Source organism: Phalacrocorax aristotelis, chromosome 19 (genome assembly GCF_949628215.1).
Source record: "Phalacrocorax aristotelis chromosome 19, bGulAri2.1, whole genome shotgun sequence".
In the NCBI taxonomy this organism is placed as follows: Eukaryota; Metazoa; Chordata; class Aves; order Suliformes; family Phalacrocoracidae; genus Phalacrocorax; species Phalacrocorax aristotelis.
The window spans coordinates 70,993-86,506 of NC_134294.1; the positions used below are offsets into that span (position 1 = coordinate 70,993).

Sequence of the window (15,514 nt, forward strand, 5' to 3'; positions counted from 1 at the left end):
GTTTTGTTACTCCTAAAGGTGGTTTTGTTTGGTACAGTGGGTTATTTTTCATAGAATCATAGAATCATAGAATCGTTAAGGTTGGAAAAGACCCTTAAGATCATCGAGTCCAACCGCCAACCTATCACTGCCAAGTCCACCACTAAACCATATCCTCAAGTACCACATCTACCTTCTTTTAAATACCTCCAGGGATGGAGACTCAACCACCTCCCTGGGCAGCCTGTTCCAATGTTTTACAACCCTTTTGGTGAAGAAGTTTTTACTAATATCCAACATAAACTTCCCCTGAAGACAGACTGGACACTTAGGTACTATGGATTTAAATATTCTTGTCAGCCCTACACACACTACAGATATTTTTAAACTCAAAACCATAGCGTCTACACCCTAATGTGTTTGCCCATACTTTTCTATGGCGTTAACAGGGGAAGTTAAGGCACTTTTCCTTTCGCTGGTAAGTCTGTGCCCTAGCTTACAGCGTCTGCACTTATGAGTTGTCTAGCATGGTCCTGCCTGCTTGTGATCTGCCCCAGTCTTTCAGAGCAGGTTGCTTTCCAGGGAAGGAGTCAGTTAGAGAGCCCAGCACCTGGCAGCTGCACAGCCAAAGCATTCACAGTCAGTGGGTAATGGGGCTTGAACATTTACTCCAGGCCCTTTGAAAGAACTGGGAAGCCCTGAGACCAAGCTTCAGAGCTTCTGTGTACTGGCACCTGAGTCTGATGTTAAGCAATGAGCAAAGGCTCAGCTAGTGCACTTCCAGACTCCTACCCCTGCCAAATAACTTGTGTGTTCTGTGATTTTCAGACAGAGGGCCTAGCAAGTTAGAGCTACACCAAAGCCTGTGCTTCCCAGCAAAAATAACATTTAAAGAAAAGATCAGAACTTGAATAGTGAAAATGTCTGAGCAGAGGCTGTGTAGAGTTCCTAAAATGAGTGAGAACCACCATTAGGATGTAGCTGTGAGAAAGTAAAGTGAGATCCCAGGTCGGATCTACCTTGCCTTTTGAAGGATAAGGGCTATTCTTTCAGAAATGTCCTCTGCTGGGGGTTGTCTGTCCATTTTGGAAGACAAAAACAGAACGAAAGTCAACACTTTGGAGCTTTGGAAACTTCATAATTGTGGATTGTATTTTACTAATGAATGCAAGTTGGTGCAGGATCAGCTAAAACCAGTTGAATCCTCTCTGCCTTTGGAAAGAAAGATCAAACTGAAAGGGAATTGTAGTCCTTTTGTGTTAGAGACAACAGTGAGATAACTACAGTCAGAATGGAGCACACACTGCAGGGCAGAAAATACTGACCAGGACCTCAAATTAAATATTTCCTGTGCCAACGTGCAGAAGTTTCAAAATGTAGTGTAAGAAGAAAAAAGAAGGATGACTGATATTTCGGTGTCTTGTGTATGTGCCATAGGCACAGTTCCCAGATGGCTTCAGGTACTGAACCATGTCTCATTCTGCAGGAAAGACAGACCCTCCCTAACAGTCCTTGACAAATCGGCAAGACAGAATTCTTCCCTGAGCCTTCAGGAGTAATGAGTGTAACCATGAACACCTGGTCAGGATACAGAGATGTGGCACCCTGGAGGCCTCAGTCTTCCTGGCAGCCCTGCTGCACCCATCCTGGGCTTCAGAAGACTTTCTGGAGCTCACAGGAGCTATGGGCTTGATAATAGATGCTTTATCGGCTGTGAACAAATGAACTAACGCCAGGCTGGTGCCATGATGCCTCCCTGGGGAGCCTGTTCCAGGGCTCCACCACCCTCGGGGGGAAGTGCCTTTCCCTAATGCCCAGCCTAACCCTCCCCCGGCACATCTCCCTGCCATTCCCTTGGGGCCTGGCGTTGGTCACCAGAGAGCAGAGACCAACGCCTGCCCCTCCTCCTCCCCTCGGGAGGGAGCTGCAGAGCGCCATGAGGCTGCCCTCAGCCTCCTCTGCTCCAGCTGAACACACCAAGGGACTTCAGCCGCTCCTCGTACAGTTTCCCCTCTAAACCCTTCCCCAGCTCTGTGGCCCTGCTCTGGACACTCTCCTGTAGCTTTATACCCTCAATGTCCTGCAGCGCCCAACGCTGCCCACAGCACTCGAGGTGAGGCCGCCCCAGCGCGGAGCAGAGCAGGACAATCCCCTCCCTTGCCTGGCAGGGCTCGATGACCCCCAGGGCACGGCTGGCCCTCGGGGCCGCCAGGGCACACTGCTGGCTCGTGTTCAACTTGCCGTTGACCAGAGCCCCCCAGTCCCTCTGCAGAGCTGCTCCCCAGCCCCTCGCTCCCCAGCCTGTCTGTACAGCCAGGGCTGCCGTGCCCCAGGGGCAAAATCCAGCACTTGCCCTTGTTAAAATTCCATATGGTTGGTGGTTGCCCAGCTCTCCAGCCTGTCCAGAGCCCTCTGCAGGGCCTCTCTGCCCTCAAGAGTGTCAACAGGTCCTTCCAGGATTGTGTCATCAGCAAACTTAATTAGTATTCTTTCAAGTCCTGTATCCAAGTCATTAACAAAGAGATTAAACGGTACCAGCCCCAAGACAGATCCCTGTGGAACCCCGCTAGTGACTGGCCGCCAGCTCGATGTAACCCCATTTACTGTAACCCTTTGAGCCCGACCCATCAGCCGATTGCTCACCCCCCGCATTACGTGTTTATCCAGCCGTGTGCTGGGCATTTTGTCCAGGAGGAGACTGTGAGAGGCAGTATCGAAAACTTTACTGAAATCCAAAAAGATCACATTGACTGGCTTCCCTTGGTCAACTAGGTGGGTAACTTTGTCATAGAAGAAAATCAAATTTGTTAGCAGGACTTTCCCCTCGTCAACCTGTGCTGGCTGTGACCAATAACTGTGTTGTTTTTCAGGTGTTTTTCAATAACTCCCAGAATAATCTTAGACATTTTACTGTAAAAGTCTAAGACAGAAGAAGATGGGAAGAGATATTTAGGTATTTTAATGATCTCTTCCCATGCCTAATGGGAGGGAGATTAAATGTTGAATTGCATAACTCTCCAAAAAAATTTTGCTAAGTACTGACTTAGGAAAAGTGGTTACAAGTAGCCGTATTAACTGTGAAACTGTCCAGTCCCTGCCAGAAAGTTCTGAATTTACCAGGGTTGTAAAATCTCAGGGCAACAAGCTCAAGTTGGTAATCCACAGGTGACTGAAGCCATTTCTGTGTAATGATACTTCATGACTAAGCATGTTTATATCTATGTGATGCAAGCCATGCATTCACAGATCACAGTAACTGCAGACTGATATGCAAGTGCAGATGGACAACGTATCAGCTGGACAAATTAATAAAGCAAATACATTTCACATCTGTTAAAAATTAACAGTGATGTACTGTGCTTGGGATATCCTGTGCATTTGCTCTCTGGCCATGTCCCTACTGTCTCAGGAATATTTGCACTTCTGTTTGCTTATGAGACTGTCTAATGTTTGTGGACTCAGTGAGATGGGGATTCTTTTTGGGAGTTTTCTTTGCCATGGTAACCCCTGAACTCCAAACTCACAGCCTGGGATATCTCTGATCATAGCTCTTCATCTTCTTTCAGCCTTTCTGTTTCCCATGCACATTCACTCTTATATGCACTTTATAAACACAGAAACCTGTATCCCCAAAATCTTTCTGTTTCTCAGTGTGCAAGTCCTGCCCTGCCATGATCACCAAATTTTTAACCTATGGACTGTGGAAAGAATTAGGATCTGTCTCTCATGCATTTTCCATCTTGAGCTGATCAGGAGCGTGTTTGTAGTGAATCAGCAGTTCTGCTGCCCATCCTCCCATACTACTCTGGGTGGAAGATTGAGCAAATTGTATGTTTGTCATGGTTTTATCTGGGAGAGAGTTAAGATTTTGGCCGCTGTTCAGGTGAGCACGTTGTCACCTGGCTGCTCCGATGCTGGGATAATGGGGCCAGTAGCCTGGAATTGGAGGGAAAAGAAGCCAAACAGCTGGGATCCCTTTCTAGGGAAGGGGGCGTTGACAAAGCAATTGGAAAAGGGAAACAAGCCCTCAGCCTCTGGAGGCGACTCCTGTCTGGTGTGAGAGAAAGGTACCCCTTCAAGGAAGATATTGTACATGGCCTAGGAAAATGGACAACCACGAGAAAGGTATCCAGTACCTGAGGGAACTAGCCATGCTTGAGGTGATTTATGGTGACCCACACAATCAACAGTCATTCAAAGATCCAGGTGAAGCTGAGTGCACACGACCCATGTGGTGGAAATTTGTACGGAGCGCACCATCGACGCATGGGAACTCATTGGCAGTAATGTCCTGGAAAGGTGACGAGACACCAATGGTGGCAGAGGTGATTGATAAACTCTGGGATTATGAAGCTGTGGAATTCTCAGCTGTGGAGAAACTGTCCTGGGAGGTCCAGCAACTCAAAGAAGATATGTCCTGCTCCCCACCTCGACAGGGCAGTGTCTCAGCTGTTAGGAATAAGCGGCCTTTGGCTCAAAGGAGAGGATACACACCACGGGCCACCCTATGGTTCCACCTGCGTGACCACGGAGAGGAAATGATGAGGTGGGATGGCAAGCCTACCTCGACCCTACAGGCATGGGTACGTGAACTGCAAGGGAAAACACTCAGGGGAGTTTCTCCAGGAGAGCTGCTGCTCCAGTTTCCAGTAAGGAGTTCCCTAGACAGAGGAGCAGAAGTGCTGATTTTATTTCTGATCCTAATAGAGACACTTGTGATTCATATTTACAGGAAGTGAGTGATGAACACTATGATCAGGACTAGAGGGGCCCTGCCTCCAGCCAGGTGGAGGAAAGGGATAACCGTGTTTACAGGACTGTGTGGATCCAATGGCCTGGCACATCTGACCCACAGGAGTATAAAGCTTTAGTGGACACTGGCGCACAGTGCACCTTAATGCCATCAAACTATATCGGGGCAGAACCCATCAGCATTACTGGAGTGACAGGGGGATCCCAAGAGCTAACTGTATTGGAGGCCAAAGTGAGCCTAACTGGCAATGAGTGGCAGAAGCACCCCATTGTGACTGGCCCAGAGGCTCCATGCATCCTTGGCATAGACTGCCTCAGGAGAGGGTATTTCAAGGACCCAAAAGGGTACAGGTGGGCTTTGGGTGTAGCTGCCTTGGAGACGGAGGAAATTAAACAGCTGTCTACCTTGCCTGGCCTCTCGAAGGACCCTTCTGTGGTGGGGTTGCTGAAGGTCAAAGAACAACAGGTGCCAATCGCCACCACAAAGGTGCACCGGTGGTAATATCTCACCAACAGAGACCCTCTGATCCCCACCCATGAGCTCATTCACCAACTGAGGAGCCAAGGAGTCATCAGTAAGACCCACTCACCCTTTAACAGTCCCATATGGCCAGTACGGAAATCTAACGGGGAGTGGAGACTAACAGTAGACTATCGTGGCCTGAATGAAGTCACTCCACCATTGAGTGCTGCTGTGCCAGACATGCTAGAACTTCAATACGAACTGGAGTCAAAGGCGGCCAAGTGGTATGCCACAATTGATATTGCTAATGCATTCTTCTCAATCCCTCTGGCAGCAGAATGCAGGCCACAGTTTGCTTTCACTTGGAGGGGCGTCCAGTACACCTGGAATCGACTGCCCCAGGGGTGGAAACACAGTCCTACCATTTACCATGGACTGATTCAGACTGTACTGGAACAGGGAGAAGCTCCAGAACACCTTCAATACATTGATGACATCATTGTATGGGGCAACACAGCAGAAGAAGTTTTTGAGAAAGGAGAGAAAATAGTCCAAATCCTTCTGAAAGCTGGTTTTGCCATAAAACAAAGTAAGGTGAAGGGACGAGAAATCCAGTTCTTAGGAATCAAATGGCAAGATGGTCGTCATCAGATTCCAATGGATGTGATCAACAAAATAGCAGCCATGTCTCCACCAACCAGCAAAAAGGAAACACAAGCTTTCTTGGGCATTGTGGGTTTTTGGAGAATGTATATTCCAAATTACAGTCTGATCGTAAGCCCTCTCTATCAAGTGACCCGGAAAAAGAATGATTTCAAATGGGGCCCCGAACAACGACAAGCCTTTGAACAGATTAAACGAGAAATAGTTCATGCAGTAGCTCTTGGGCCAGTCCGGGCAGGGCGAGATGTAAAAAATGTGCTCTACACCACAGCCGGGGAGAATGGCCCTACCTGGAGCCTCTGGCAGAAAGCACCAGGGGAGACCTGGGGTCGACCCCTAGGGTTTTGGAGTCGGGGATACAGAGGGTCCGAAGCCCGCTAACTCCAACTGAAAGAGAGATATTGGCAGCATATGAAGGGGTCCGAGCTGCTTCAGAAGTGGTTGGTACTGAAGTACAGTTGCTCCTGGCACCCTAACTGCCAGTGCTGGGCTGGATGGTCAAAGGAAACGTCCCCTCCACACACCATGCAACTGATGCTACGTGGAGTAAATGGGTTGCACTGATCACCCAGCGGGCTCGAGTAGGAAACCCCAGTCACCCAGGAATCTTGGAAGTGATTATGGACTGGCCAGAAGGCAAAGACTTTGGAATATCACCAGAGGAGGGGGTGACACGTGCTGAAGAAGCCCCACTGTATAACAAACCCTTATGTACTGTGCAAGGGGATAGAGTCCCTGTAGTGCACATAAAGAAAATATGCTGGGGAAAACAGCCAATGAACTGAATAGTTTGCTGTTAATTGGAATATAATGTTGTATGTCATCACTACTATGGTTGCTATGTCATATCAACGGTATCATGGTGGGAATCTCCCAAATTAATTAAAAATATGAACTTTCATTGAACCAAGTAAAGTGCAGCAGTGATGGAACAAGAACTGACTTCAGCATGCAACAATCCAACAACATCCACACCATCTCTCTGGCTCTAAAAGACTCGTACAATAGATGGAGCCAAAGTCATGGACTAAATGAACTCAGTGTACATTTGTGGACATTTCACAGCCATTTTCCAGGGTTGGTCCGTAGACTAAGGGAATGATAAACAATATCTGTATATTCTAATAAAAGATGGGAAGGTGGGTGGAGGTTATTGAAGTTGTATTGGATAGTATGACACCTGAGCATGATGTAAATAGTATGGAATAAAGAATGGGTACTGTCATGGTTTTAGATGGGATAGAGTTAATTTTCTTCGCTTTAACTGGTACAGTGCTGTGCTTTAGACTCCAGTATGAAAATAATGTTGATAACACACCAATGTTTTAGTTGTTGCTAGGTAGAGTTTCGACTAGTCAGGACTTTTTTAGCTTCCCATGCTCTGCTGCATGCACAAGAGGCTGGGAGGGAAGGGAGCACAGCCAAGAGGGCAGATTCAAACCAACCAAAGGAATATTCCATATCATGTAATGTCATGCCAGGTATATTAATTGGGATGAACTGGACGGGGGGGCGGGTTGCAGCAATTGCGGCTTGGGGACCACCAGCGTCAGTCGGCAAGTGGTGAGCAGTTGTATCGCTTCTGGGTATTTTTTTAACTTTCCTTTTTATTTTATTATCATTATTATTTTTTATAATTATTAAACTGTTATCTCAGCCCACAATTTGTTTATTAATTTGCTCTTCCAATTCTCTCCCCCAAGCCACAGATGTGGGAGCAGTCAGTGAGCATCTGTGTGGTGTTTAGTTCCAACTGGGGATGAACCATGACACTAGCCTCCCAAAAATCCCAAAGTTCTCTCCCTCTCTGACTCTCATTTGCACCACTGACGGCCTCCAAAATCCCGAACGTCCCAGGATTGCTCCCACACCAAAGGGGCCCGCGCCAAAAGCTATGGCCGGGCCTCACCGGCCCTTGGCAGCCCTTCCACAGACACACCAACATCGGGGCTCTGCAAAATGCCCAAAGTTCTTTCCCTCATTCCCTCTCATTTTCACCACAGATGTCCTCCAAAATTCAAGAAGTCCTAGCATTGCTCCCACACCAAAGTTGTGACTACTATGGCATGCCATCAGTGTGTCAGGCATGACACTGGTTATAAGTGGTAGTCCATAGTCCAGTAGGTGTCCTGACCCAGCGGTTTTGGAGACCAAGTATCTAATGGGAGGTGTGGTTTCATTCACCTCTTTCATGCCTCTCAATATACATTTTTCTCCCCTGCATTTAACTGCTTTCTTACCCTTGGCTTCACCTAACTGGATTCTAGACATGTCTGTCTCTTCTGATACCTCTGCAAAGCTTCTAGAAGGAGGTTGTTATACCCTCTGTTGTTAAACTCTTGACAAATATTAATTAAGGGCACAGGTGTGTGAGTTGTTCTGGAGTTGCAAGTGGTGTTGGCTGTTGGCCATGGCAGCACAAAAAGCAGCGAATGCATAACAGCAGAGAAAGAAAGCTCATTTTGTGGTAAAAAAGATGTTTCTAGGGGTTCAGATTTCATGACAGAGGCTGAACTGGTTGAGAGGAGAGAAGCAAAGTCTATCACTAAGCAGTCAACACTGTCAGCTAAGGGGTAGCTTCAGCTTTATTGAAATTTTTGGGGTACACTGAACCAGAGAAGTCCCATTCCCTCCTTACGAGCTCACTGTCTGGGAAGTCCCGGCTGCTTTAATTTCTGGAATTCTATACCAATCAGCATGGTGGTTTTCACTGTAAACTTATCAATAGATTGGAATACAGTAAGAACTAATTAGAGGTTTTGCTGGCATAAAACATTGCTGAGATCTGAGAAAGTTTCTTAGTGCTTGACTGTTGCCCTCTTCTGTTCTTCTGGTATCAGGAAGATTGTTTGGCATGGTGTCTGTAGTTACTCCAAAGCCACAATATGCCAGAAATCATTTACACATTAAAGGACCCAAGCTTGATGGGCAGAACTGAGCTGAGTGAGGCATCTTGGTGCTTATCCATTTGTGTGACGTTACCATGTTCTGGATAAGACTGAAAGTCACAGAGAAATAGACTTGATTCATGGCAGTCTTTATCTTTAATGAAAATCCCTGTGCCTTTTTATGTGTGCATTTTGACTAGGTGCTACAAAAAGCAGCAGCAAGATGACATTTTATATCTAGTCATATGCAGGCACAGCCTGTGTTCAGCTGCCTCGGCCCATCGCTACCATCTTAGGTCTTAGTACCTGGAATCCCCAAAAGAGGGAACTGCCTGGCTAGCGATCAGTGCAAGAGATCCATTTTTTTTCTATCTCCTTCCAAATATCTTTCTTTCTCACAGCTCTGCGGGAAGTGGCCAGAAACCTGAGTACATCCCCCATATGAAGACTGAGTTTCAGATGTTCTGTTAGATCAAGCTCTGCCATTTATTTGTTGTAGGATGGAATGTTTTGCCTATCTGTGTCGTGGCTAGTTTCTCAAAGTGGTAGAGACTCATAAACGCCAGGATCTGCCTGGGTGTGACTGACCTACTCTGCTAAGGATTAGATAACTGATAGTCTACTAAGAGTTTATTATATGCCAATAAAGAGTTAAGATTAATGGATTACCAAGCAAATACTGTGTGACGTCTTTATAAAGCTCCAGTTTTGCACTGGGAGCATAGAGAGCTCTGACTGCTAGGCAGTCTGAGAGGCACAAAAGACAAAGAAACACCAAAGCCAGAGAAAATAAAATATATACAGGTTAGGAAAGGCTATAATTTTCAGGCACTATGAAAGGCTTTCTTTCCTTTATAGTCCTTGCAGTCCTTTTACTGGTGCACATCTCCCAGGCCGTCTATGTTCAGGTGAGTTTTCTGCTCTTTAATTTGTTGGTATCACAAGTTCAACAAAGTACTGATATTATGTGAAGTGTTGGGCTGCAACAGGGATCTTGAACTGAACTAATAGACCTGAATTTTTGCTTTGCTTTGGCTTGATATCCTACTTCATCTCCCTATGGTTCAGTTTTTGTTTCTGTAAAAAGCTTCAGGTATTACTAACATGCTGCTGCAGTTTCATTAACCTCACCAGCCATATTTCACTGCTCTGAAATCCCTTGCTGACTGAGGCATTGCATTTCCAGAGTTTTTTTTTGCACACAGCCCCATGTGTTGTGAAGCTGCAAGAACTGGGGACACCTCTAACTTTATAGAATGAGGTAAACAAGATATAACAAAAGAGCATTTTTCTTGTCTCACCTGCTTCTAGAAAGAAGGTTCTTTATGAAAATGACCTGCAAGCTTATGTGATGGAGCCTACACACATATCACATATAAAAACAGAAGTGCAAGAAATGCTTAGCTGGAGTCAATGAAATCTTAATAGGCAGATAAGCTATTAGAGGAGGCTATATAAATTTTTCCTAAATACACCACACCTATGACTGACATTACATGCAACATGGAAACAGTTAAGAAGGTACTTCAGTGTTCTTGTCTGTACTTGGGAGTGTGTTGGGGGTGTCTGCACTAATCCTTAGAAACAGTCTGGGAGAATTCAGTTTGATTGCAATGTAAATAACTTCCTCAAAGTACCAAAAGAACTAATATTTCTTAAACAATTACTGACTCTCTTTATTCCAGGAATAAGGTACTATCTTTGTGCATTTAAATATCCTCTTTTTTTCCTTTGGGTGTCAGAGATATCAACAGATAGCAGGTGTAATCTATTCCTTTCTTCTAAAACAGTCTTTAACACTTAGAGTCTCCAGGCAAACAAATGATAGCTTCCACTTAATGAAAAAATCTCATTTTTCCACTTGAAGGGGGAAAAAAAAAAACCACTAACAAAAACTAAATGAGAATAGCTGTTTCTAGGTTGGGTAAAAGTGTAGAAAGGGCAGCTCTGGAGTTTCAGCTCCTCTTTCTAGTTTGAATTCTTATCTCATTAATCATTAAATCTATATTTTCCCCAACACAGTGTACTCCACATCTGTGTTGCACTCCCTTCACTATGACTACTTGAGGTCCCTATGGTCTGACTAATTACTCAGTGCACAATGTTGGTGTATGTTTTTGTTTTCTGAAATTCTTCCCAAGACTTCCCTTCCCTGTCCCATAACATGTCAGAAGTCATTAATTTAACAAAATGTCTTACAAAGCAGAAGTGACATTCATTTGACTTCATATCATGTTTTTGAAGACGGAGTATCACTGTCTTGATTTTTTCCATCACAGATCTTGTATGAATATAATGGAAATTGAAGGAAGATGGTTTACGAGGTGTGGAGTAAAACCAGAAAAACCACAAAGATAGATTGTTCTGGCCTGCACTATTTCTGTGATAAAATCTCTTAGTTCAGCAACACAGTACACACTTTCATCTTGGAGGGAAGGTGTTGCTCAGACTTTGCTCTCTCTAATACATCTTTCTTATCTGAGGTGGTGGGGGTTTTGTTTCTTTTTTTATTTTTCATTGTTCCTTTGTTACTTTTTTTGTCACCAGGACACACACACCTCAGTGTTCATTCCTGGTTTCTCTGAAACTGTACCTGTGGAAATCCATCTTTTTTTTCATTCTTTGTTTTATATTTTTGAGATCTGTGACCAATAGCTGAATCTAGAACTGCATTTATACAGGAAAAGTTATTTTTTCATAGGCTACATGAGTAAAATCATAAACTGATTGCAAGTAGAAAAGAGTTTGACTTTGTTAAGTAAATGCATGCCCAGAGTTTAGCTGGTTAGGTTTGTTTAATTCTTTAACACCAAAATTCTGTGATTCTGTAAAAAGCCCCAACAAGCCAAAGCCAACTACCCTCCCCCCCATCTCACACTGTTCAACACTGGGCTCATGAGACTGAAACAAGTAGCAATATTTGGTCTCATGCTGTATCAGAGTCACTTCACTTTATTGTTTTTAATGATTAGGTGTTACTTGATCATCCTACTGACTACATGTTGGTCATTAAACCAGGTTAAAACACATGCTAAAGATCAATTTGAAAAAGCTTATTTCTCTTCTAAGCCAAACTCTGATTATCTGCAGACATACACAGACTTTATACACCTGGCTTAGCAGTTACAGCACCTGCAATTTAAGTTTATGACCTCAACAGTGGGATTCACTTGAAACTGAGGGAATGACCATTAACAGATGCACAGGGTCTAGCAATGTGAAACATGGAAATATTTCCCATAAAACTATCCCGGCCTCCCAAATCTTTTGGTATGAGCTTTGAGTCAGAACAGTCATATTTATGCTGCCTATAACTTGTGTCCCATTAATCATGTGTACAAGTTTTAAATTAATGGAAAGCTGCCGCAGTACCTTGGGATGAGGGATTTCAGCTCTGTGCAATGTGAAGGAATAGCTCCTTTTGTGTGGTTAGAGCCTGCCACATGACAACCAGCGCTTGCAATTTCTCTACTGGTGTATAAGAGTCAACAAAATACATTCCCGTTTACCCCCATTCAACACATGATTTTGTAAATCTCTGCCACATATTTCCCAGTCATCTCTCTTCAAGGCTGAAGATTCACAGCCTGTATCTTTTGACCCCAGATTTCATGGGTGTGATTTCATCCACTGTGATACATAACAAAAGTCCTGCCTAGCCAATCAGGTCTCACTGTTGCTATAAAAGGCCTTTGCCTTGAAGAGCTGATCATTTTGCCTTCAGTCAGCACTGATTTTATCTTGGCTTACTTTCAACACTGTCTGTTCCCTGTAGTATAGTTTTTGGGAAAGCTTATGGTTGAAATTGAATGGATTTGCCCAAGGACTGACTTCCTTATGCCTTCTTTTATTTTTTTTTCCTCTGGTTCTGTCTACATAGGATGGAGACCTGAAATTCTCCCTTCAGTCTGTGAAGAAGCTAAAGAAGCTTATGGATGAGAACAGACAAATTAACCCTCGCATGCTGGTTTCAAAGTCTAGCTATTCTCCATGTGATGAAAAAGAGCTCCCTGAGGAGTTCCAATGTGTATGCAAAAGAGAAGATGCATCCATGATTTTTGAGAGGCTAAGTATGTAGCTCATATTGCACAGTTGTCATTTTTATCACACTTTTTAACCTTAAACATTCAAATAGCAGCAGGCAAACAAGTGTAATGACTCTTCTGCCACTTCTAAAGCACCTGAAAGAGTCCATGCTGCCTTTCTACTATGCCTCCTACAAGGGTTGGACTACACCAGCTGTGAGCCCCCTACAAGAAAATTCCTGCTGTACTGTGCTTAGCTGTAGCCTGTACAGATCAGGCTGTTGTAACCATGAAAAATCTTTTTCCAAGTAGTTGCACACTAACTTACATGACTTTAAGTGATAGGGCCCTCAATCTCCTCTGGCTTACAGGAAAAGCAGGGTTATATCACTCACTTGTAGCTGACTACAGGTTATCAGCAGGTCTAATTACTGTCTCTAATCAGTGTGGAAAAAGGTGTTTTTCCAGGTAAACTAAAAGAGGTGTGAGATATAAATGGGGTGAATAACTCTTTGGCATGATCTGTCTCCAAGACACACAGTGATTCTTGAACTAGCTGTTACAGTGTCTGCTTTTTTATTGTGCTGCATTTATCTAATGTTCAGGACACTGGACAGTTTAATAAGAAATACTACCAATATAACAAAGGTTGTGATTCTACAAGCCACATCCCCACCACCCTCCCACAAGATGTCCTGTTGTTCTTTTGCCTCCACATGTTCCCATTGTTTCCCTAATGAATTCAGGTTTGATTTCATTTTTTAAGCCAGATTTTTGCAAGAACTGATTTTACTTATACCAGTAATAACTTCAAGGAACATTAAAACTCATAAAACAGTATTGGAGCGAAGTCCGCAAATTCCTTGATATGTGGCTCTGCTCTCCAAGAAATTCTCTTGCCATCTCATTGAAACCCTCTCTTTTCTTTCTAACAGACCTGGCTGTCCGAGAAGTTGATTTGTGTGAAATCTGTGCCAATGCTGCCTGCGCTGGTTGTTTTTGAATAAGGATGAAACAATCCAAAGAAGATGTGTCGAGCTAGGAAGCTTGTGCATTCATATTGCAAGATCCCATACTTTCACAGATCAATATTTGGGCTCCATCTCCACTACAATCAAACAGGAGCTGCTAGCTCATGCAGACATACCAGGGGTAGTCCTCAGGTAGTTGGATCAGGTGCCACCAGTAGTACAGTTTCTGGCAACAGGGAGACTGTAAAACTCATCTGAGAGGTTTCAGTTTTGCATGAGTTGTGTCACACTGGAACGAAAATGTCCCACGCACAGTTTAATTTTCCACTGTTTTGTCTGGATTGGAACACAATGAGTGAAACTGAGAAGTCTCCTGCAGCCTTTTTAATATCTAAATCTGCCTGTGATTGGCCTCCCCTACTCATAACAACCAGCAGCATTGGGTTATCGGCTTTTCCAGCCCATGCTTTCCAGTGTGTTGGGTAACTATCTCTCTACCTGTAGGCCTGCATGTGACATGCCTATATTTGTAACAGAACTGCAGCAAATAACTTGAGGACAAGTTACTGGTGTTTAGCAACACTTTCATAGCCAGAAAATTATGTGTCTGTTACTTGTACTAATTGTTGCCATTTTAGGGAATGTATGTAGAGGAGCACAGGAACACTTTTGACATAGTTGTATGGAAGCACCCTTCTTTTGACAGATATTCATGTTCATTAAGCTGTATTTAGGAGAAAGGAAATCCCAACTGCCATGCTGGAATCACCTTGAAATTTAAACATTGACTTGTGTTTTTATTTATTGGTGGCAAGACTGTGGAGAAAGGGTCTGCCCATGTTTATATACTATATATGAAATAAAAACTAGTAACAATTTGGGTGGGGGGTTTTTTGTTTATGTTTTTGCTGGGTTTTGGGGAGGTTTGGGTTTTTTTGTTTTTTGGTTTGTTTTTTTTTTTTGCGATAGTCTGCTTGCCTACTTGCTCGTCTTCTATATAAGGTCTTTCATGTCTGGGTCTTCACTGGAATAAAATTTATCTTGATAATATTGTCCTGAACTTAAAATAATTTGCGGTCATTATATGGATCACAGTAATATAAGACTACATCATAGTTTTTAAATTATTCCCTTTTACTTCTACTGATGAATTATTATCTCCATATGGGGCCCTCCACTCAGCAACCAAGTTCTGAAAAGTCTGTCAATGCTATAAAGCTAAGCACTTATCCCAGGAACTAGTGCCTAATCCAGAACTGATGTTCACAAAAATAATATTAGTTGTAAAAATTCCTGTTTCATTTGACAGAAAAGCTATGTGGGTGCAGAAAAGAATTCCTCACAGCCAGTATGTTGACTACTCCAGCATGAAAAAACATGCAACAGAGAGTCTCACACTAAGGCTCTTCCTGCTGCCTTGGGAAACTGCTTTCCTAACTCAAAACACTGCATGGGGTTATTTTAACCCTAAAGTTATTTCTCTGCATATAGAAATGTGGCTAATTATTTTCTGTTAAAACTCACTTGACAAATCATTAGGTCTTAGCACAACAGCTTGGAGCTGCTCATGTAGAGGAGTCAGGTTATGCATTTTGCAAGGAAGACTTGCTGGCAACAAGACTAGAACCAAGATCTCCCTGCTGATATGCTGCCAGTGTTCAAGTGACCCTCGTGTGCATTGTCCCACAAATCTTCTGCCCCTTTGTATACAGTGCCCTGCCATCAACAGGAGCAGCACAGACTGATTATGGCCTAGTGTGTAGAGCACTGTCT

The 15,514-nt window shown here is 43.8% G+C and overlaps 1 protein-coding gene across 1 annotated transcript; it reads left to right on the forward strand.

Moving 5' to 3' along the window:
- The first annotated feature begins 9,506 nt into the window (after positions 1-9,506).
- On the forward strand, positions 9,507-14,791 carry LOC142066455 (guanylin-like). Its single transcript, XM_075113873.1, has 3 exons — positions 9,507-9,653; positions 12,626-12,815; positions 13,706-14,791. The coding sequence occupies exons 1-3, from the start codon at positions 9,579-9,581 to the stop codon at positions 13,771-13,773; spliced, it is 333 nt and encodes a 110-aa protein (XP_074969974.1). The 5' UTR covers positions 9,507-9,578; the 3' UTR covers positions 13,774-14,791.
- The last annotated feature ends 723 nt before the right edge of the window (positions 14,792-15,514 follow it).

Coding starts and splice junctions, on each gene's coding strand:
- LOC142066455 (XM_075113873.1), top strand. CDS start 9,579: ATGAAAGGCTTTCTTTCCTTTATAGTCCTTGCAGTCCTTTTACTGGTG. Junction 9,654..12,625: donor CCCAGGCCGTCTATGTTCAG/GTGAGTTTTCTG, acceptor CTGTCTACATAG/GATGGAGACCTGAAATTCTC. Junction 12,816..13,705: donor CATGATTTTTGAGAGGCTAA/GTATGTAGCTCA, acceptor TCTTTCTAACAG/ACCTGGCTGTCCGAGAAGTT.